Consider the following 24649-nt stretch of genomic DNA (forward strand, 5'->3'; position numbering starts at 1 on the left):
TGCCAAATCTGATTTACACCTCACTTGTGCATTGTATAAAAAAAATCTAAAAATATTCTTGCTGCCAAATTTAATGCAAACCAGTAAACAAACCAGCCCACACTTTCACCTTTTATAACATGCCAGGAGCATTAAAGCAAATGCCCAGAGCTACTTAAACCCTCCCAGTCAAGAAAAAAAACCATTGGAATTGTAAGTGGTTCCAGTTGTGTTTTTAGCCACCCGACCAATTGGACCCATTAGCCCAGGCACAGGCAGTTACTGCATCCAGAAATATTCATAAAATATAACTCACAATTAAGTTGCACAAAATACACAATGTGAGAAATATTTCTACAAATTAGCGCATATTATCAATGTGCAAAAGGAAAACTGATTTGTGAGGACTGCAGGGAGACACTCTGCCTGGTGCCAACCAACATTTTTACCACGGAATTGAAATTCACAATTTTCAATTTTACTTTTATGGGAATCAAGGCCAACAGACATGCATACATTACAATTAAGAAACACTACACATTCACACACTAATAGCATATATTAACACAATATGTACAGCCTTTGTCAAAAGTTTGGAGCCCAGGGGGTTTGCTTCTGAAACACACTGTCTGGTTCGTAATGCATCTCCAGCGCACCAAATTTGCTGAAGGTAAGAAGATTTCTGTTCCTACCTCCCGCAATAGGTAGGACTGCCATGAATGTTACAGGAGTCCCACTGTGAGGCTTAGAAGCAAACCCCCTGGGCTCTAAACTTTTGACAAAGACTGTACATCCAGAGCACACACTTCTGCTCCAACTTATATACCCCATTTAGGAGGCTCTCATGCTAAGGCCAGTAGCACTTCCTCACTGAGTGCAGTTCTTTAATTTCGACCACAGTGGTGGTGCAGGTGATGAATACAGTTTAGTAGGTTAAGCTACTGATAGCTGTTATTATAAGAACCACATATATTAGTTATGCCTTGTTTGTGTAGTTAGGCAGACCAATTGGATGCAAGTGGTAAGACCAACTGGGTTCACCAATTGGAAACCCAGCTGGTCCAATTGGATAGTCCATTTGGACTATCCAATTGGAACACAACATTCTAATTAGAACCAGTTGGAAGTCCAATTAATTCCAATGGTTTTTTTGTCGGGGCTGTCATACACATATTATACTTTACCCCTGAAGGGCTCATTAAACAGACAAAAAAGGTACCAAAATGGCAAATTTTTTTCATGATGTGAAATTCTTCAATAGTATATATTTAAAACACAAAAATATCTTCAAAAGCAGTTCACTACAGAAAATGTTTGATCAGCCATTATGTACCGCCCACTCTTGGAAATTCAGAAAGAAAGGGTTGGTTTTGAATAGCAATACACAAAATGCACTATTTGCCCTCAAAACTACTGGAGACTACAAATGGTGTGGTAGCATTCAGAACATGGCATTCTGCATGGGGTCTTCTCACACCACCTACATCAGATCATTTCCTAGCAGATGTTCATTGCTGAAGTCCCGCCACTATCTTCTCCACTTAAAGAATAAACCTTGAAGCTGACATCCTATCATCATCCAACGGATAACACTCTTCTGCACATTACACCGCATGGATGATGCCATGTTTGCATGAAAGTGTGAGAAAATCTCAAGCTAACAGGGTGAGCCTCAACACACAAGTGTGATGGCACACAAGTGTGCCATGATGCGCACAAGTGCACCATCTAATGTGAAAAATCTCATTCAATAAAAGCACAGATGAAAGAACGGATGGTGCCATCAATGTTTTAAGTGTAAAAACACCATTTGACGAGCACAACTTGTCAAAAGTCATTTAGAAAGCAGCATAAAATCGATAACAAGTTGAGCTCCTCATAAGAGAAAAAGTGGCGATTGCTCGCGACGAGCTGAGGTTGTCATAAGCCCTTAAAAGTGCTCTGAAACACCTTCCGAGGAGAGCCCATCAACTCTCTCCATCACTGCATTGCACTGTCATGAAAACCTAAGCCAAATAATACACTTCTACCCGTAGCACAGAACTCACAATCACGCGCGAAAGTTGGCGAACTCTTCCCAGTGACTTTTTCATGCCCGCACCCTCCTCGGTCGCTCGCACCCGCGTATACAAGTTTAGAGATGTGGCTATTGGTTCGATTCTTTCAAACGTCAGGCAGCTACCATGGCTGCAGCTAAAAAGCCACATAGCTCCGGTGGGTCAGGAAGCTATGCCCCTAGAGGTGGGGCCGGTGGAGGAGTGCGACCTTCCAGTGTGCATATAGTGACGAGAGGAGAGGGAAAGGCGCGAAGACGCTGAAATCCAAATTTTGGCTACAAATAACTCAGCTTCTACAAAGCGCATTAGAAAAATTCTTGCTGGACAATATTCCTAAAGCAGGGTGCTTTAGCATCTCAGACATACCGCAACTTTATTAGAGGCCCTTTAAGGGTTAACCTGTGAAGCCTCATAGAACTTCCAAATTGATATTTTCAATGTGTAAAACTTGCCAACTGATATTTAATGCATGAAACATGGGTGTGCATACACTGAATACTGTGTAGTCCAGTTCTACAGTGGTTTGGTTTATGGTTTATGGGGTTTAACGTCCCAAAGCGACTAAGGCTATGAGAGACGCCGTAGTGGAGGCCTCCGGAAATTTCGACCACCTGGGGTTCTTTAACGTGCACTGACATCGCACAGTACACGGGCCTCTAGAATTTCTCCTCCAAAGAAATTCAACCGCCGCGGCCGGGATCGAACCCGCGTCTTTCGGGTCAGCAGCCGAGCATCATAACCACTGAGCCACCGCGGCGGCCCAGTTCTATAAATAATTCTACTCAGAGCCTTGAGGAGCAAACTCACCACCAGTCTCGGTAAAACTCTCTGTCTGCAAAGCGCAAGAGCTCAGCAAATGTGTTCAGTGTTGAGTGGAAGAACCAATAAAATATTAGTAGCCAGATCAGTATGTTTGGAACCTGTGAAGAAAGCGAAAATAAAATTCGTAAGTACACTAGAATAGGATAAAATCAAGAAAAGGACGGGACAAGAAAGAACAGACAGTAAAGAAAGAAAACAAGTGAAGAAAAAGTTTAATGTTCATATTGACCACTCACATGCTCAGTATCAAAAGAAGGCTAAGACTTAAATGCCAGAGACAGCCATATAATGCTTTAATGCACTTGCTAAAACGGCAGTTTGTGTGTGTACTATACTGCGCTCAATATAACTGCACCGTGTCTGAAGTGAACCGACTGACATCTCCACTTCACAGCAAACCAATACATTATACAGATCACCAAGCATGCAGAAATATTCAGTGTACACTGTTCTTTTCATTGGCCGCTAAATTCTTATTCTCCAGCACTGCTGCACTTGCACTGCTTCATGAGCTGAGGCCGTATGGAATCTTGTGCATTGCAGCTCATATGAGCGCTATAGTGCACGGAGACAAAGCCTTCCAGAACACGAGTGTGTCAGCTGAACTGCACTGCTCTGTCCCTGGTGGCTTGGAGCTCTGTAGCTGCGACAGAACTTGGCATGTCCATTTGGAGCCTGCAGGGGTGCTTATCTGACAGTACGGGTACAAATGCGTTCCCTTTGCTCAGCTTCCTGCAGGAAGTTGTGCTACAACAGGGCAGAAAGCTGAGCTAGTTGGTATACGTTCATTCTGAAAAATCCAGGCGCTAACAAAAAACGACACAGAGGGGACACAGCGCTTATTCGCAACTACAAGAATTTTTATTCGGAAGCTTCTATATATACAGATCGTGTAACGCGAGAGATAGTTGAAGCCTATGGGGCATACATGTGTTAGTGACCCAACGGTTGGCTTGTCTAGCAATGAGATAGGTTTTTTGAAAGAGCGATTGAAAACAGCGAGGTAATCTTTTCTTGCAGATCGATCGGCTAGTGGCCTGTGATTACTCTGGGTTTGTTTTGGTTTTTGTTGTATATATATAGAAGCTTCCGAATAAAAATTCTTGTAGTTGCGAGTAAGCGCTGTGACCCCTCTGTGTCATTTTTTGTTAGCGCCTGGATTTTTCACAAGTTGTGCTACACCAGAGCCCTATGACATACTGCCATGGAAACAAAAAGCAAAGTGCTGTTAAAATAAATACGAAGCCAAGCACCAAACCTTAACAGCATCACATTTCAAGCCCTGCACATAGTACTGGATGTGTCCCTGTGGGCACGAAATGGGCTAGTTGATAAAGTCTTGACAGCACAGTGCCAGGTCACTAGACAATGCAGTAATGAAATTTTGCCAAAGCTTAATTGTGGATCACATGACCACAGATGGCACGTAGATGAGAGTATCAATTTCTAACCTTGCATTCCCACTGGCTGCAGAAGGCGTATGTGGAAGTTTTTAACTACAACATACTATATGAATAGACAATGTCAACGATGCTGTCAGTCCCACAGAAAGTCCCTCATGCTGCTACTGTTACAAAACTTCAGGAAACCTCACTTTATAAAATTTTTCCTTGCACACTGGAACCCTGAGATGACATCATGGTGTTTGCACTTGAAATCTGTATTCACTGGTCCTGAGCACATAATTAGTCAAGAGCACCACATGTTTGTTAAGGCAATTTTAAGTCAGCATAAATGAGCTTTCTGCAAACAAGTCTTGCTGCTTGACGAGGACTGCATCATCATGCTGCGCGCTTGGACAAAAAAAAAATTCGTACGAGAGCTGTACTCAGTCAATGAAGTGACAAAATGCAAAGTAAACTTCGGTATTGGCAGTACCCCCAGAACTTCAGAAAAGCTCAAGGTGCTGGTGTAACACATTTGTGCATGGCAGCACAATCACCTGCACAAGTCAGCAAGAAAGCCCATTATTTTTGGAACAGTTCATCAGTCACAAGAATTATTTTCGTAATTTTAAGCTTTTCATAAGCGCCTCTGAGCTGTGCTTGCTCTTAGCTGCTGGCGGCCACATAGAATTCGTGGAATAAACACTTGGCAATGCTTTAACATCATAGCCATTTTAACATACACAACAGCGCTTATTTTTACAATGACCTCTGAATGCGCTAGCAAGCTGCACTCACACTATGCAGCAAACAATTCAGTTCTGCATATGCAATGCTAGCTCCTGCCCTTTGTGGCATCACCAGAGCAATGAGTAATAAGCACCTACATAACAAAAATGCAATACCACTAGTTTTCTGATAATAAAATAATTTATGTCTGAACATAGGTCAGCAAACTCACTCAATGAGCGGGCTCACCCGGGATCACTCACGCTCATTTCAGATCATCATCAGAGCCGTGAGTGCGTCCGGACTCACGTTCAGATCATGATCTGAGTCGTGAGTGAGTCCGGACTCACGTTCAGATCATGATCTGAGTCGTGAGTGAGTCCGGACTCACGTTCAGATCATGATCTGAGTCGTGAGTGCGTCCGGACTCACGTTCAGATCATGATCTGAGTCGTGAGTGCGTCCGGACTCACGTTCAGACCATGACCTGAGTAGTGAGTCCGGGCTCACATTCAGATTATCATCCGAGTCGTGACGAGTCTGGGCTCACATTCAGATCATGATCTGAGTCGTGGCGATTCCAGGCTCACATTCAGATTATGATGAATCGTGGTCAGTCCGGTTGAGCTTCCTGTGCACTCGTAATACTTATTATGCTTAAATGAGCCCAGATGAGTCATGAGTCGAAATGAGTGAGTCCACATGAGTCGTGAGTCGAAATGAGTAAGCCCAGACGAGTCACGAGTTGAAATGAGTGAGACCAAATGAGTTGTGAGTTGAAATGAGTGAGTGAGACCAGATGAGTCGTGATTCGTTATGAGTTGTTGACCCCTGATGACTAGTGAGTTTGAGTGAGCCCAAGTGAGTTGTAATCCTAAGTGAGTTTGACTTCATGAGTTTGAATGAGTCCAGGCCTCTGAGTGTGAGTCTGAGTGAGCCCGTAGGTTGACCAAACTTTTGTGAATGAGCCTGAGTGAGTTCTGGTGATTTTGCCGAGGTATGTGTCTGAAAAGCATAATAAATCAAGATTCAAGTATCTGAATGAGTGATGCTTGTAGGTAAAGCAAGCGAAGTTTCTTGTGCTAGCATTTAATTAGTGATGTACTGTACTTTCTGGACTATAGTCCACGGACTATACATGTTTAAAAAAGCTGTAATTTCACTTGGTTCGGACTATGTATGGGTGCGGACTATACATGATTTAATTTTTTAAGATCATTTCTCATATTTGATGAAGCCTAGCGTGGCTCCTAGCCTAGCGAAATCCAACCCTATATGTAGTTAGCTGTGATATGCAAGCAAATGCTGCTGGCGGTGCTTACAGTAGCTGCTTTGCAGTGCTTGGATTTGCGAACACATGCGAAAAACCTAAGAATAATGTCAGAGGCATCATAGTCCTTCTTGAAGAACAGTTGCGATAGCTACGAAAAGACGAAGAGCCTTTCCTACAGCAATCGAGCTCAGTGACGTGGAGCGTGCACAAGCAGTCATGTCAAACCAAGCAGGAGAGGAAGAATTTGACTTCGATGAAAAAATTGCACGGGTGTCGGCTGCTTCTCTTCAACAACCAAAGAAAATCTGGGCTGCTTCCCTGAAACATCAGTGGACAATCTGAGAAACTTATTTTCAGCTGAACTTCATCCTGGAGGGCTATACTCTGGGTGCGAACTACCTAAGCAAAAATATTATTTTAGGTCAAAATTCGCCACTGCGGACTATACACCGGGTGCAAACTATAGTAGGCAAATACAGTAATTGCAGATTAAAGTGACGCCTATCTTCGGGCTTCTCCTCATTGAATGACAGAAGCATGGAGAAGCTCAGTGGTGACATCACTGTTGCAGAGATTTCAGATTTTTTTGCTGCTAAGGCTATATCAGCAGTGCCATGCGTTGGTCGATGCCAGAGAACAAAGATTCACAGGCTTTACCTTCGGCGGGATTGGTTTTCTAGCTGCGAGCAAACGTTTCTGCATTAGAAATGTACCGCCACTGTAGGTGAAGTCATCGTGAGACCCCAATCCGGCTCTGGGCGCTGCGGAGAACCTTGAATACAGTCATAGCTTTATTCGGCGATCACATCACTACTTAAAATGCTAGCACAAAAAGATTTGATGCTGGGTTTTTTTGCCGCAAGGGCGTCTAAGGTTAAAGAACACCGAATACAAGGTTTTCAGTCGGGTCAGGCTAAAATGCTTTCCTTGGTTGAAGTTTGAGCACATGTTAAAATCAACGCTGGGTGTATATGGCCTAAAAGTAGTAAGTATATACATGATCCAATGTGTTGCAAGGGTGTACAAGTCAGGTAAGATGACCTAAAATGGTGTACACCACCTAAAATTATGGTAAAAGTTGCTGCATATAAAAGATGAAGCCAGGCAACCTCCACCATAATCCTCGCTTGAGCAAAGAGAGCGAGGCATCTGACAGCTAAGGCTAAGCTCAGCTTTCTCCTCAGCAATGAGGAGGGGCTGGGGTCACTTGTAACAAACCTACAAGAGTAAGGAATTTAAAAACCCCATCCAATGAAAACATGCGGTCATCACTTAAAAATAAAGAAAGGTGCATTGGTATTTCAAATGTGTATACAGTTCTGTGAAATGCGGTCGTCTGTCTCCAATCTCGGGCACGATTAGTGTGTGGACAACAGAGATGTGGGCTCTACATCTCACACGCTGTGGTGCCGACGTATCCTTTAAAAGATGAGATTGTGTGATGTATGTATATCCTATCCTCAGTCTGCAGAGAGCAACTTCTTTGAATCTATTTTGGTTTTTCTGTGGCATACCTTCCAATCCTTGGTTTTATTGTGCGCAGTTTGTTCTCCGTTTCTTTGTCCCAATCATGTTGCCACTCTCTGTGTAGTGCAGTCCTAATATGTAGCCTGAGGTCCTAGTATAGAAGTCTGTTTATATCGACCAGACTCCGTTTGGCAGCTGACGCAGCAAGCTTATCAGCTTCCTCATTGTCATCTATATCACAATGACCTGCCACACAGCATATTGCAATTTTAAGGTTCAACGTGCGTGCCGACATAAGGCATTTCAAGAGGGAGTTCATGACAGGGTTTTTATAGGGTTTCCCAGAGAGGTTGGCATTTTCTTTTTTTTAGAATGGATCTAACAGCCAACAGGAAACCATGAAACCATTCTGCAGTAATTATGCTTGTGTACCTATTCATTGTTTTTGTTTCGGAGAATTTACAGCTGTGAACTGCACATGAAACTGAAGACGCCTTGGAGGCATCTGTGTAAAACTCTGTGCACTGATACTTTACTTAGAGGGACATGAAGTGCTGTTTTATGCTACATGGTGACCCATGCTTGCTCACCTCATGAACGATGTGTTACATTCAACTGGATGCACTTCCCATGGAGCAATTATGTCTTTAGAAGAAGTCATCAGAATATTAGAGACTGGCATGTTCATGTCTTGGAAAAGTGTGGCAATCCTAATGGGTAAAAGCAGTGTTCAGATGGTCGGTTTAAAAATAGCAGTGTACTGGTTCGGTTTCGCAATAACACGTTGCATGGATGGTCAGCATAAGATACCTTTGTGGCATATACAAACATACAAACTGGCAATTGGGCTTGTACGGAAAGCACCAGTAGCCAATTGCAGACCCAGGTAGAGCATTGCATTGAGCATTTTAAGGTGGTTTTTCATGCTGACTCATGCACTACTGAGCCGTAGCCTACACCTAAACCTATAAAACTACACTACAGCAGGCACTCTTGATCTGTACCCCATGACTGGTGTGAAAGGGTCTTTAGAAAGTTCAGCGCCCTCATACATTTTAGTCTTAACTGCTTAATGTGTGTGATGAATGAAAGTGTTTCGTCGACTATGACACCAAGAAATTTGTAGTCTTTTTGCACACCAATACTCAGACCATTAAGTGTGTGTGATGTCGGGTTTGGATCTAATACCACGTTGTTTTGTGAAGAGTACACTGACGGTCTTTTCTCTGTTAAGTTTAAATTCATTTTCATCTGCCCACTTTCATACTCGGGTTACTCCTAGCTGAATTTGCCGCTCACAGATAGACAAATTACTTGACTTTTAGCTTATTTGTACATCATCAACATAAACAAAATAGGATATACACATAGGTAGGATGCTCTTTAATGAATTCATTTAACTATGAAAAGCATGCAGCTAAGAATGCCACCTTGAGGGACATCATTCTCTTGTGTAAACTGCTTAGATAAGGAATTTCCTACACGGACCTAGAAATGTCCATTCACTCAGGTAACTCTAAATGGTGGTCAGCATATTCCCCGAGATCCCAAAGATGAACAGGTTACGGATAATACCATAGTGCTGAGTGGTATCATATGCTTCCTCTAGATCAAAGAAAACAGATAAACAGTGCTGTTTATGCACAAAAGTGTCCCTTACGTAAGACTCAAAGGCAACGAGCTGGTCAGTGGTTGACCGGTTAGCCCTAAACCCAGCTTGGTGCAGATCAAGAAGACCATTTAATTCAAGAAAATGCACAAGGCAACGATTCATCATTTTTTCAAGGAGCTTACATAAACAGCTGGTTACGACAATTGGCCAATAACTCGCTGCAAGTGTAACTTCTTTGCCTTGCTTTAGTATCAGGACAACAATTGCTTCTTTCCAGGCTTTGGGAAAACATCCAGCTGCCCATATGTTATTGAAAAAGCACACGACAGTTTCAAGGGTTTCTTCATGTAGGTGCTTGAGCACTCCATATGTGATCCTGTCAGGGACAGCTGCTGACGAGTTGCCACAAGTGCCTAAGGCAACCTTCAACTCTTGTAAAGTAAATGGGCTATTGTATCCTCCTAAAGATGGCATTTTATTGTGAATAGGTTTCCAGTCCTCAGCTAGCTTGTATCACAAGAACAAATCTGTATAATGTGCAGCTAAAATTGTATTCGAAGTGTTTGCCTAGTGCATCTGCTTGGTGCTCCTATGTATCGCCAGCAAAGCTAACAAGAGGAATTGGATGCGTACCATGCCCTTTAAGCGCTTTTAGTCTACAGTACACCTTAAGCCCCGCCGCGGTGGCTCAGTGGTTACGGCTCTCAGCTGCTGACCCAAAAGACGCGGGTTCGATCCCGGCCGTGGCGGCCGAATTTCGATGAAGGCGAAATTCTAGAGGCCCGTGTACCATGCGATGTCAGTGCACGTTAAAGAACCCCAGGTGGTCGAAATTTCCGGAGACCTTCACTACGGCATCCCTTATAGCCTGAGTTGCTTTGGGACGTTAAACCCCAATGAACCAATGAACCAAACAGTACACTTTAAGCGTATCTGTGTAAGAATTTACAAAGGAGAGAAATGACTGAAACTTTCCTATTTGGATATAGGCTGAATACACCTGCCATCTGCTTTAACATGTTTAAAGTTTATTAAGTTGTCAACTGCAGGACAGCAATGGAATTTCGACCATGCATTATTATGGTCCTCGCGAGCTTTCTTACACTGTGCATTCCACCATAATCTTTGTTTGTTTTGTATTTCACCTTATGGCTAGAGAATGAATTTCTGTGCAGTGATTCATCTATACCTAGGTTTGGTTTAGGTTTATGGGGGTTTAACGTCCCAAAGCGACTCAGTCTATGAGGGACACCATTGTAAAGGGCTCCGGAAATTTTGACCACCTTGGATTTTTTAATGTGCACTGAGATCGCATGGTACATGGGCCTCTAGAATTTTGCCTCCATCGAAGTTCGACCGCCACGGCGAGGATTAAACCCACATCTTTCGGGTCAGCAGTCGAGCGCCCCTCAGCCACCAAGGTGGCCATCCTTACCTAGGTCTGTAATTGATGAACAAGACAATGCTGAGAGCTCCCAGAACACCTTCCAATCAGCAACCTGTTCTTTAAACTTTCTAGGATTATTTACGCTTAGATTTATATTTTTTGCATACTTTACATAAATGGGGAAGTGGTCAATTCCACAGAGGTTAACAACAGCCCACTCAGTGGCTTCCAAGAGCAACGGAGAGCCAATAGCAAGGTCTATTGCTCTGTATGAGTTGTGTGCTGTATTAAAATATGTTCGCTCTCTTTTACTGAATATACATCAGCCAGACGATTATCGAAAATTTTCTATTAGCGCACCTTGAGAATCACACAGCAGCAGCGGCAGCGAACAGTTCAGCAGCTATAAGCACCTTTCTGCGTTTGCAGGTCTCCTTCCCTGGATTGCGTAGTCACGACCACTTGCCACTGATATCAGCATATCTGCCGTTAACAAGAGGGGCAGTGACCTTCCGTCATTTCCTGGAGATAGTGCGACAGTGCTTTCGCTGGTCGGCGCTGACATCACTCCGGACTGCTTAAAAGGACCTGGATCCGAAAGCCGGTCATCACAGCAGCAGCGGCAGCGAACAGTTCAGCAGCTATAAGCACCTTTCTGCGTTTGCAGGTTAGTTCTTGGGACAGACGATCTTTGTTTCATCTGATGTAGTCTCTGTCGCTGCTGCTGGAATCACTGTGTATTTGTTTTTTATTACTGATTTATTATTTTGTTTGATCATTGAACATGCCAAACTGCGCCGAACTGTCCAAAAGGATAGATGAGTTACAATCAAAACTTGAAGTTGACATTGATGGTCTTGCGGATAAGATTTTTGACAAAGTAGTATTGAAGTTTCAATCCTCAGGAATAGATATTTTAAAAGTCAAAAGCCAGATCGACAGCCTCGAGTCCAGTGTGGCAACCCTAACACAGCAAGTAGAGGAGCTGCGCAACGAGAATGCCCTCCTTGCAGCTGACAACGAAGAGTTGAAGTCTAAAAACAGTTCGCTAACTAGCAAGATTGCAGGTCTTGAGCAGTATTCAAGAATGAACAACGTTGAAGTTAAAGGCGTTCCTTGCACACAAGGTGAAGATTGTGCAACTATCATACAAACCATTGGCGAAAAAATTGGATGCCCTGTGACTCCCGCTGACCTCGATGTGGCTCATCGTGTTCCAACAAAAATCAGAGATCAGAAGAACATTGTGGCCCGCTTTTTCTCGAGAACCAAAAAAGCAGATTTTGTGAGCAAAGCGCGGAAAGCTCGTCTCACGTTGTTCAACATTGATGTCAGGGCCTCCGAGGACAGTCCCTTTTTTGTAAATGATCACCTGACTGCGGAAAACAAGGCATTGTTCTCTAAGGCTTTGTCGCTGAAGAAAGAGAAAAAGTGGAAGTTCCTCTGGACGGACAACTGCATGATTAAGGCAAGGAAAACGACAGACAGTACGGTGTACCGCATCACCAACGAGTCCGATCTGTCAAAAATTGTCTAAAACATTGGGCCAGTAAGCCTTGGCTACCATTGTCCCCCCATGTCGTCCTATTTTTCATCCACTGAACTGAAGAAATTCTTATCGGATGCCACTCGTTCTGCAATACATCTAAATGCAAGAAGTATTAGGAAAAACTATGATGCTATTTACGACGCACTTTCTATGCTCCCTAACCCATTTTCAATTATTGGAATTTCAGAGACTTGGTTAAGCGAGCATGATAAAAATTTGTTCTCGTTTCCTTCATACGTCTCAGAATTCTCCCACAGACAATTCTCTAAGCATGGTGGTGCTGCTTTATATATATCCCATCAATTCACTTATAAGCGAAGAAATGACTTAGAATTGAACATACCTCACTGTGAATCTGTTTGGGTCGAATTTGATTCACTATTCCTAGACATCGATAATAGAAAATTAATCTTTGCCTGCATCTACCGGTCACCGTCGTCACCAGTTTCCGATTTCTGTACCGCTCTCCAAGAGAAATTACGTATTCTCTCATCTGAAAATGCAAATGCCGTAATAGTAGGAGACATAAACATCAATCTCCTTGATGATTCTGCTCCTGATAGCATAAACTACAGCAGCTCATTCCATAGCTTTGGTTTTGAGTGCATCATCACGGTTCCAACTCGATGCTCCACTTCTGGTAGTAATACACTCATTGATCATGCTTTGACAAATTTATTATCCCTTCCAGAAGCTGGCGTGCTTGAAATAGACATCACAGATCATTTCCCTATATTCATGCGCTTTCCCAGTACAACTCCAAACGATAGCAGAACGATATACAGTAAGATTGTCTTGGATAAAGAAAATTACTTGACTGCAGTGGCTGAAGCTGACTGGCAGTCGATTATGTCATTGCAGGATCCTCAACAAGCCTATTCACAGTTTTTATCTCTTCTGACCTCATTACTTGATTCCCACTCGGAAATAAGAAAGTGTAAAAAAAAACTAGCTTCGCCACAGAACCCTTGGCTCACAGAGAGCCTTCTTAAAGCAATGCACAAAAAAGAAAATCTGTACAAAAAAACAAAAAGGCAGCCCTTCAACCTTAAACTTTTTGCTCGGTATAAGAAATATAAGAATACCTTGTCTGCTTTATTAAAAACAGCTAAAAGAAATTATTATGAACAAAGATTTCTCGAGTGTGGCAACAATATGCAGAAAAAATGGGACATAGTCAACTCATTTTTAGGAAGAAACGATAAGCGCAAAGAAATACCTTTGATCCAGCATAACGGTATCGAATACAGTAACCCCAAAAAAATTGCAACTGCTTTTAACTGCTTCTTTAACGAGAGCAGCAAGTCTCTTAAGGAAGCTTCCAACCCCCTGTGTGTAGTCGCCTCCCACACTCTTTTTTTCTCTTTCCTACCACACCACAGGAAATAAATGACATAATCCGTAATTTGAAAATAACTAGTCCTGGCCTTGATAACATACATCCTGTTCATATAAAAATGATTGCGCATATAATTAGTGGCGTCCTATCACATATTGTGAACCTGATGTTTAAATCTGGCATTTTTCCACATGAACTGAAGCGCGGAAAGATTATTCCGGTCTTTAAGAAGGGTGATAATTCTTCAATGACAAATTATCGTCTAATTTGCATACTTCCGTGTCTGAACAAAGTAATTGAAAAGCTAATCGCGAATCGTCTCGTTAAATATTTGGATAAATTTAATATATTATCGCCATATCAGTTTGGTTTTCGTTCTGGGTATTCTACTGAACTTGCTCTTATAACTATTACAGACAAATTAAGAATTGCCATAGATGAAGGGAAATTTGCAGGAGCCGTCTTTGTAGACTTGTCAAAAGCTTTTGACACCATCAATCATCCAATTTTGTTCACTAGGCTAGAAGAAATTGGTATCGCCGGCCCCCCGTTATTACTGCTACAAAATTACTTGCAAAATAGATCACAAACCGTCACTATTTCAGGTGTCTACTCTGATGTTGTGTTTACAAACTCAGGTGTGCCACAAGGTTCTATTCTGGGTCCCCTCTTGTTTTTGATTTATATTAACACATTACCAAAGTGCCTCGCTTCCTCCAATTGCCTATTATACGCTGACGACACCACAATTTATACCTCAGATTCAAGCGTTACAAATCTCATATCAAAACTTAATCATGACCTGAACAATCTTCTATCTTGGTGCAATCAACACAGTTTGACCATCAATTCTAGCAAAACGAAGTTCGTTGTTTTCAGCTCGCATCAACGGCAGTCACTTTCCATTCCTCCTGTCTCAATCGGTCAGTATCTAATAGAAGCTAGCGATTTCGCCTTATTTCTGGGTGTGCATTTGGACAGCAATCTAAAGTTTCACAAACACATAACCAGTATAAAGAAAAAAATGGCATACGGTTTGAGAATCCTTATTAAAGCTCGTTCGTATTTTTCTAACAGTACATTAATATCATTATATTATGCATTTATACATCCACACATCAGTTACTGTATAGTATGTTGGGGAACCACGTATGCTACTCATCTAAGATCATTGCAGATAATTCAAAATCAAGCCATTCGTATACTTACCTACAGTTCTTATTACACTGATGCAGCCTTCATTCTTCAGGATCATAACATCCTCTCCGTATCACAGCTTGTTAGATATTCTCTTGGCATTCTCATGTACAAACTTGTCAACAATCTAATCGCTCTTCCTCTCATACCACAGTGTTATCTTGTAAACGCCAACATAACTCGGTTCGCACTCAATAACAATATTGTTCTACCTAAAGTACGCACCAATTACGGGAAACAGGCAATTCATTTCTCATCAGTTGCTGTTTGGAACACTATACCGATAGAACTAAAAAATGCTCCTTCAATTTTCAACTTTAAAGCACACTTTAAAAGATCAATACTTAGCAATGAGCCCTAATTCTGATTAATTTGTTTTCATTTCTTCCTACATGCATTTTGCACTGCTTCATGATCTTCATTATAATTCAGTACGACATCAGCTTGCTTAGTTATGTACAACTTTATATGTTTCGGTGGTCCTTTTTAATAGCTTTTATTTCTCTCCCATGTGTCTGCTTTAATTGTATCTCATACGTGTATATTCTGTTTTGTATATTTATCTGATCTGTCGTATGCTGTTAAATGTTTTACTAGATGTATTTAATCAGGAGGTCCCATTACAGTCTCTGACTTCGGGACCTCCTTCTGCATAATATGCTGTACTCTAAAAATGTATCAAGAAATAAAGACTGATTCTGATTCTGATTCTGATCAGCTTCTAGTACATCCCAACAATAGGTGGTGTGCGTTAAAATCGCCAACCAACAGGAATGGCTCCGGAAGCTGGTCATTAATGTTACAAGTTCTTCAATGGACAGGTGATGATCTGGAGGGATATACAGGGAACAAACGGTTATTACCCTGCCAAAAGTTCGGGCTTGTATTGCCACTGCCTCTAAATCACGAGCCAGTGCGAGACATTATGAGGGAAATGAATTCTGAGCCACAATAGCAAAGCCACCTGATGCGTGGGCACTGCCTTGCCTGTCCTTTCGGTATACTACATATTTTTTCAGAAAGTCTGTATACGCCGGGTTTAAATGCGTTTCCTGTAGGCAAAGTATGTTTGGTTAATATTGTGCAAGTCATTCATATATGTCATCAAGGACTCAAAGTGCTCTTGCAGGGCTACCACAAACAGACTGCTTGCTTTACCGGCAAGTTTCATACATCTAACCCCTTTAAGCTTGTCAAATTCTAAACCCTTTTTCAGTTTCCCTTTAAAAAGGGTTGAGCAGTTGCAGAATTACAGCCCATTACAGCCCACTGATGACAGTTTTCTCCTTCTGCACCATAAATATTCTTCAGTATAGATCACCTTTGAATGTAGTGCATGAACACAACCCTAGACACATGCAATAACTGCCAAATTTTGACATTTTACGGCAAAGTGCCCAATCTTTTAGGTTCATTACAATTACTGCAATGACACATATTTTACAAATTTCCCTTCTAGCACTAAAGGAAAAAAAAATGTCAATTTAGAACATACAAATGTCTGGCCTGTGGTAGCCAATAATAACCTAATTTCTTTCTTGTGTGGTCAACGGCCAGTAGTATTTGGAATTCGGATAATTTTCCAAGCTAACATAGTCAAGCTGAGACCACTGAACAAACCAAATTGCACAGTCAGCAGCCTTCAACATTTTAATGATATTTTCATGGTTGTGGACTATAAGCTTTCAAAAATTATGCTTGGAATTCTGATGCTTATGTACAAGTGAAAAAAAAAAAAAAATCATCACTGTAACCAAGACCCAAAATATGCATGGTTGCGAAATGGCTGATCTTAGAGTGCAACCGGTCAATTAGGTTCCATGATTAGTTACTTGCTTAACACATTTTCTGAAAGGCAAAGACAACAACAACCTACTCATTGGCTCAGCCTTCCCCTAATAAAATGTCTCTTTAGAAGTTATGATCCAAGTTTGGCTATTTCTGAATCAAAAACATCATAGGAATGATAAATCCACGTTTCGATAGAGGCGAAATGAAAAAGGCAGCCATCTGCTACGCGATGTCAGTGTACGTTAAAGGCCCCCAGGAGGTCAAAATTATTCTAGAGCCTTCCACTACGGCACCACTTTCATCCTTTTTTCTTCCACTCCCTCCCTTATGCCTTTCCTTACGGTGCAGTTCAGGTGTCCACAGAGATATGAGCCAGTTACAGCACCATTTCCTTCACTCAAAAACCAATTTGCCAATTTTTTTTTGTCATTGGTACACCTTACTCAAACTAAGGCACTCCTGATTCATGTTTTGCAATGTTGCTGGAGTTATACTACTTCACAAAGGTGAATTCACAAAACTTGAACCATGGTTTTAAATATATTATAGTACGATTTGTAAGAGTAAAGCTACATTGGTGTGCTTTCAGGGGCCACCTAGCACATCCAGAAATGTTATATCCCTTCACTTGAACAGGTGTACTTCTGGGCTGGTAACTACGATACATACGATATGAAATGGCACTAAAGGGATGAAACAAACACAGAAGTAGACAGGACGCATTCATCTTGTCTACTTCTTTGCAGTGTATTTTGCCTCTCTGGTACTGTTTTTGTTTCTCAAGATGAATGCTAACCAACTAGCTCACCTTTCTATATTTCTGTAGGTAATGTAGGTATGATACAACTTGAACACCTTACACACACTCTGAAAGAGCTTCTAGTGCAAATTTAAATGCTGTTTTCGTAGTGCATGAAACAATGAGAAGGCAATTTTGCAGACTGCATCACATAATGTGCCACTTAGTTCACTTCCCTGCTGCCCTCACTGGTTCTTGCAGACACAGATTAGGACAAAATATCAATGTGTGCTTACCATAAATAGAGCACAAGTTTGCTAGCATCAAAGAACACACATGTAGTGGCAACATCAAAAACTTTAAAGATCAATAATGTTTTAACACAGCCAGAGAAACTAACAGAAAAGGCGATGTGGCAGTGTGCTTACCGCTAGCTTTAGGAGTCTTTCGAGCATTGCTGGAAAATTCATCTCCTGAAACAAGTGAAAATGACAGCGTATATCTTTGCTCTTGTATTCCCAAAACAGGTTCAAATTTCTTTAAATGTTAAGCACTTCAAACAAGGCAGCAACTATGTATAAGCTCTTGAAGCCACATGCATAAACAAGTAATATTTTGGGTTTTAACTTATTTTGGGATATGGCAGACTTATTATTTGTTGCTTTTAGCCTTACAAAATGTCTGCAAATGTATATTTAATGCTCGTGCCAAAGGTGACTATTGGTCTTACTAAATTAAATTAATTGCTGACATTGGGGAGCAGAAGCATTAAGCTCAGTGAAAGTATGAAGTTCCAAATTAGTTCAATGGCTGAACATTTCACAAATACATCCTATTTTTAGCACAATGTTAAGTAAAATCTCGTTACAAGAGACATGGTTACAAGAGACACAGTTACAAGAGACACTCGATTACTAAGGACAACTTTTTTTAGGTCCCTAGAGTAAACTTCACTATTTAGAAGAGATCCGCTCACGCAACTTGGGCAATGTCGTACCAACTCGTATGCGCTGCACTTTTCATTCCCTTGCCTCGATTCTGTTCCTTTCCGCAGCTGGACGTCACACATCACATAATTGCGATTACTGTCTCGCTGCACCGAAATTGCTGTTACAGACTGCGTGCCCACATGGAGAGATGGTGACCTTCCTCAGTTACTTCACGGTTACACCCCCGATGACGTATTCAACATAGATGAGAGCGGTTTGTTCTACAAAATGAGGCCAGGAAAGACACTGTCATTCAAGTCCGATGCATGCCAAGGCGGGAAGTGGTCGAAGGAGTGCATCAGTACCTTTTTTGTTGCAATATGCCAGAAACTGAGAAGGAGCGTCTCCTTGTGAATGGGAAGTCGAAACGACCCCGCTGTTTCAGCCACTGGCATCACATTCCCGTCACGTACGAAGCAAACCAGAATGCATGGATGACATCCAGCATTTTCAACTCTTGGCTGCTAAAATTTGATCAGAAGATGAAAGCTGAGAATCGTGACGTGCCTCTCTTTGTGAACAATGCTTCTTGCCACGCCAAAGTCCCTGTGCTCAAAGCCACTTAAGTTAGTCTTTTCCCTCCAAACTCCACATCCCATCTTCCACCAACAGACCAAGGGCTTGTGCACTTTGTCAAGTTGCAGTACAGAACAAGGTTGGTAGAATGTCTGTTGTTCAACATGCAGCAAGACCGTGCAACAGTAACTGACGTGAAGTTTGCTGTTCAGGTGATTTCAGCCGTCTGAAATGGCCTCAGAAGGGAAGTTGAGGAAAACTGTTTCAGAAAAGCAGGCTTTAAATGTGGTGACATGATGGAAGAGGGGCCTTGTATGAATCCTGTGGAAAACTTCCTTGAAAATGAAGCTTGGACGAGCATCCAAGAGATTGCAGAGGTACCAGAATCTTTCGAGGAGTTCGTATCTGCAGATGTAGACCTCGTGTGCTCTGAAGAGCTTACAGACTGTGCAATCCTTGCCGAAGTAAATGGTACGTGTGCCATAGAGGATGGGCCAGAGGAGGAGGAGAATAACGTCGAGGAAATTGCAGGGGAAAAAGTGTCAGCATTTGAGGCTGGTGAGCATCTCAGAGTGCTTCAAAGGTATTGTGAGCAACAGGAAGGCCTGCAAAGTGAAGTGCTTTACCTCCAGAAGTTTGGAAGGAAGCTAATACACTGCACTCACAAAAAGACAAACTACTATGAAGGACTTCTTTAACCCATCCTGAACAATCTTCTGTTAATATGCGTGAATGTGTTTAAATGCACTCATATGCTGATGTGCAATAAACTTATCTAGTCCAACTCAGTGTTTTTAGAATTTTTGGTTACAAGAGACCTTGTTTATAAGAGACATCTTTCTCAGGTCCCTTGAGTGTCTCTTGTAACGAGGTTTTACTCATATATACATGACTGTACTGCAGCTAGCCTTTGGTTCTGTGATCAATAGTGTTAACTTCAACAAAATAAACAAAAAATTGGGCAGCAAAAGCACTATGCCGTTCATTACTTGTCTTATTTTGTTCTTTGTTTCCTCACAGTTGGCACTATTCTTTGCAGAATAAAGTACAAATAGGCCCAGATCACCACTCCTTTAGAGTTTGTATATTAAAGGGATACTGAACCAAACTTTTGGAGCTGCTCTTTTGCATGTAAACAAGAGTTTGACTGCTAAAATTGATAAATGCGACAAGCATTTTAACGAGAAAAGGTGGATAGCACGTTTTTTTTTGCGATTTATTGCCGTATCGTTGCACCTGGCGGCCACCTGTGGAAGCTGGGACTGGACGTCATAACACCCGCGCGCCCACTGTTCCCGCAGAAGCATGATTGACATCGCTACTCGCGGGTTTTCCAGTTTTGCATCAGCCGCTCATCGTCTGTGTGTTGTCTGCTCACAGCGTACACAGATATGGCAAGATGTTAAACGATGCTGTCTACATACCATAACCGTATGCATGCTTACGTACGCTAAATGATGCCATTTTTTCTGGACCTTACGCCATTTCTAACATTCTCACTTTTAAAACAGAAGTGCGACGATGTTTAGACTAGTGGCGCTATGTGGTGGTTAGGAGGGGAACCATAGCTGTCAACAAACCGACGCCCCTCTTAAGCCCAAAGGGGTCAGAATCGTCACTCTAAATAAAAAAATTAAGCAAATTTATTACTCGTACGTTTTCTTATGGGCGACAGGAGATGAAGTGAAAGACCGGTGGCCTATTTATGGCCATTGAACGCACTGAAGAAGGCAGTAACAACGATGAATACAGCCCGAAGCGAGGCATCATGCATCGAAGGGCACCGCCATATTTGTCGCCGCGGAAATGGAACTTTGTACTCGCCGTCCTATTGGTCGATGAGAATTGGCGGAATTTTTTCCGGCGACAGAAATCTGTTCTTGACCGATCGAGCTTTCCGCTGGATATTTTGGCGGAATCTCTGCCACGGTGGCGGATACCACTCGCTCTCGCCGCCGAATGTCCAAGTGTGAAAGCGCCTTTATCGCTTGGTCTACCCAAACTGCAGTGTGACATCGCGCTTCGTGTGACATCGCGCCAGTTGCCTGTCGGACGAGGGTGTCATGACGTCACGCTCTTCACCTCGACCCGGCTGGGAGTGCTTGGTGCACACTCATAAAACATCGAAAATAAAACCATCCACTGAAAAGTATGTGCAGTGACGACTAGATTTCGGTGTAATCACATTCCGAGAATCTATTTTCAGCGTTTTTGTTCAATTTTAAGATTTTGCTTCAGTATCCCTTTAACAATGACTAAATTAACAGAAGACAACCCACAGTGTACTGATAATGTAATAAATCCTTTACTTGAAGCACTACTTCCTGTGGTGTACAACACATGCTGGCTAAATGAAATCAAAGGTCCAGTCGTCCACCAGAATTTCAAAAGGAACCCAGCCAGCGAGTGGCACCAAATATGACTGCAAATGTATATGACTGTTTCAGGTGTCAAAAACAGAACCCTGCATGTGCTTAAGAACATTCTTATTGCAGCACTGTATCGTGACTCAGTCACCTGGTACCGATACCAGCAGATGAAACATACAAGTCCCCTGACACATGCAGGCATTTTAAGTGATTGGCTTGCATGACAAAGTCGAAACAATTTTTTTTTACGTACCCACAACCCGTAAACTTTTGCTGTTAACTGTACATCTCCCTAAGCAATGCAAATGTGTGACTTGTCATCTGACTATTGAAGAAAAAAAACAAAAAATTAACAGCATATGCACAAACAGTACTAACATTAACAATCAATACAAATACATTAACAGTCAATACAAATCATTTGTTCACCTGAAAAGGTTTTAGGGAGTTTTCCATAATGGGCACTATCCACTGTTGAGCCAAAGCCAGGATAAGCTGCAACAGCAACAACTGGAAGAAAAAAAATGGAAAGCCAGAAATGTAACCAGTCGTACGTAATAAAAACAAACCAGTTTGGCTGCAGAAAAAACACTACACATATTAAGTATGACACACAACTTCATTTGATCCCACTGATTACGTGAGAAACAGAAACAGGTCAATTCCACCTGAAAATCCTACCTCTCCCCATCAAAAATTTAGCCTCCGAATTCCCCACCTCATTGGCAGTGCTCTCACCAGGCATGCTTCACCCAGCTTACCCCACCCCACTTCCTGCCCAGTTTAATAAATTACTTTAGGTCCCCTCTGAAAAAATATCCCAGTAACGTTCCTGCTTTTAGTCAGCTGCTGACTGCAAATCAAATTCTTGGTCCAGCAATTTCATTGCAAAAAATTTTGCAGCAGCAACACCAGGCAAAAGCATCTATACTAACTGCTTTATAGAGCTACAGAAGTATAAAGAGGGGACGTGGCTCACGAAAACCTCGAAAAAAAATTTTAAGAAAACACCAGATTTTTCTAATTATATTCTAATTCTAATTAATTAATTAATTTCTAATTAAGGTCTTTATAATTATATTCTGAAAGATTTTCCTCGAAAATGGCCCAGAATTGAATTTAAACAATGTTTTTTGTGACCGTAGTTAGCAAAAAAACTGGCCGAGATCTCCGTGAAAATGTCAGTTTTCTCAAAAGTGTTTTATGACCTAACTGCCCTGCTTGCAGAAAGCACAGCATGACAATGGCTTCATGGATTTTCATGTGGTTTGTTGCATGTGACCCTTTATAAAGTGTTTATGCAACGACATTCCTTTATTATTGAATTTCTTTTTTTTTATGTCACTAATTTGAAATGACAGTAATGAGTGCATTATGCAAGCATGGATATAATGTTCTGTGCAGGAAAAAAATCAGGTCAAATATATTTGGAGAATGTCACTGCATGAACCATTCATTTAGCCAAAATTTAAGAGAGACTCTAGGCTCCTACCATACTTTGTTGTTCCTCCAGGCTTTCTGCAAGTTTGGTATAGCAATGAAGCACATAAAAATTTATGTCAAACCTACTCAGTATATATGAGTGAAATTTTGAATTTATTAATTTAGTGCACCTCCCAATAAGTATGCCAAATTTCATCACTCTAAAACAAAAAATAACAAACTTCATCTCAGAGAACCACATCCCCCCTTAAATTTACATGGCAGCTTAATGACCTGTTCAATAATGCCACACCACAGACTGCCCTACTGCAGTTTCTTGGCCAAGAAAATTTTCACCCATTCTATAAATGGCTACCTCACAGCAGTAATTTTTTTTTTTACAGACGTGAAAACAACTAGCCATACAAAGCCTTTTTTTCAATTACTTTGATTTTCAATCAAACCAAGCAGTGAGACAGGCATGCCTTATATATCTTGAAAAATTACATGTTCAGGATGTAAGAGAATTATGGGATGTATGTGCTGCAGAAAACATTTTATAGTAGCCCTGCCTCACAATCCAGCTCTCTGGTATTGATATCAGCAGATGAACCATGCACATCCGTTCATACCTGCTGGCCCTTCAGCCAACTGGTTTGAGCGAGAGCACAGAAATATATTTTTTTTTTCGTGCACCTATATCCCATAAAATTTTTCTGTTGACTGGTCATGCTAGCTTTTTATTTTTATTACTTTGAAATCACTCGTTCAAGCCTAGTGAAGCTAAGCATACCAAAAATAGCTAACTGATCGAAACCGCACAGATGCCTGGTTGAAAGAAGAGCCAGAAAAACTGGCTTTGGTGGTCAACTATTTGTACTACAAACACCATCATAAAGCTTCGTTCACAGAGTAAGAGCTAGACTCATACATCAGCTATCACACAGAAAACATCTAGTTACAGAGCACACTGCAATGATAAAATTTTGACACACAGTCCCCATGGAGCAACAACATAAACAGCTGGGCCAGTTACTGCATGACCATTAATAATAAAAAAGGTTGGTTGGTTGGTTTATGGGGTTTAACATCCCAAAGCGACTCAGGCTATGAGAGACTCCGTAGTGGAGGGCTCCGGAAATTTCGACCACCTGGGGTTCTTTAACATGCACTGACATCGCACAGTACACGGGCCTCTAGAATTTCTCCTCCAAAGAAATTCGACCACCGCAGCCGGGATTGAACCCGCGTCTTTCGGGTCAGCAGCCGAGCACCATAACCACTTAGCCACCGCGGTGGCGGTATGTGAAAAACTGCACTAATGCGAAGACACAAAGTTGGCTATTATGCTTCCAATTTTATTTGGACCTGGAGCAAACAAATTAATATCTGTAAAGGTGTGAAGAAAAATCTGTACTTCCTTTATGCGAGTAAAGATTTCTGCTGTGAAGTTTTGACTATTACATGAGGCTCATCCAACCATGTTAAAAGTTTCACATCTGAAGACTGTACTTTTCTTTTATCAGCTATATTTACTCATACTGAACATGCAGAAATGGATAGAAAAGGTTATTTATGGTACCAACAAATAAAATTTTATTCAATTTTTTTTTACCAGCCTTCGATCACTTATTTGAGAGACAGAATATACTCTAAAAGCCAGGACTACATAGCACCGCATTGAATACAGCATGCAGTCAGACTATCTATAGGTGTGGACTTTATAGCAATTTCTTTTTCAGTTCAGTTTAGGTTGGTTCCACATAAGATCGAACAAAGGGTGGCTGATCAATATCTCAAATTTTTTTGTAACTTTTATATAATGTTGCCAGATAACTGGGCAGAAGCCACCTGCAATTGGTTTTGTCCCCAAAAATTTTTTCGAAGCACGCGAAATTAATAATGACGGAGAGGTGGAGTTCCGCGCTTAAGTGCTCTGCTGTTTTGGCCAACTTTCGTTATGAATTATCGAAAATATATTAAAGTTAGGTACCTGAAAATTGTTTGAGTAAATATATGGATATTTT

General features: G+C 41.5%; 1 protein-coding gene across 2 annotated transcripts in view; it reads right to left on the minus strand.

Moving 5' to 3' along the window:
* The window catches only part of mdy (diacylglycerol O-acyltransferase), a 175720-nt gene that overhangs the window by 16151 nt on the left and 134920 nt on the right, over window positions 1-24649 (minus strand). For both annotated transcript variants that reach the window (XM_089581706.1, XM_089581705.1), the window contains 3 exons: window positions 21630-21710; window positions 17755-17799; window positions 2844-2956 (listed from right to left, as the gene is read on the minus strand). In XM_089581706.1, coding sequence (XP_089437832.1) covers window positions 2844-2956; window positions 17755-17799; window positions 21630-21710 — 239 coding nt within the window. The remainder of the gene's footprint in view (window positions 1-2843; window positions 2957-17754; window positions 17800-21629; window positions 21711-24649) is intronic.

Source organism: Amblyomma mixtum, chromosome 3, assembly GCF_055824585.1.
Source record: "Amblyomma mixtum isolate Tamu chromosome 3, ASM5582458v1, whole genome shotgun sequence".
NCBI lineage: Eukaryota > Metazoa > Arthropoda > Arachnida > Ixodida > Ixodidae > Amblyomma > Amblyomma mixtum.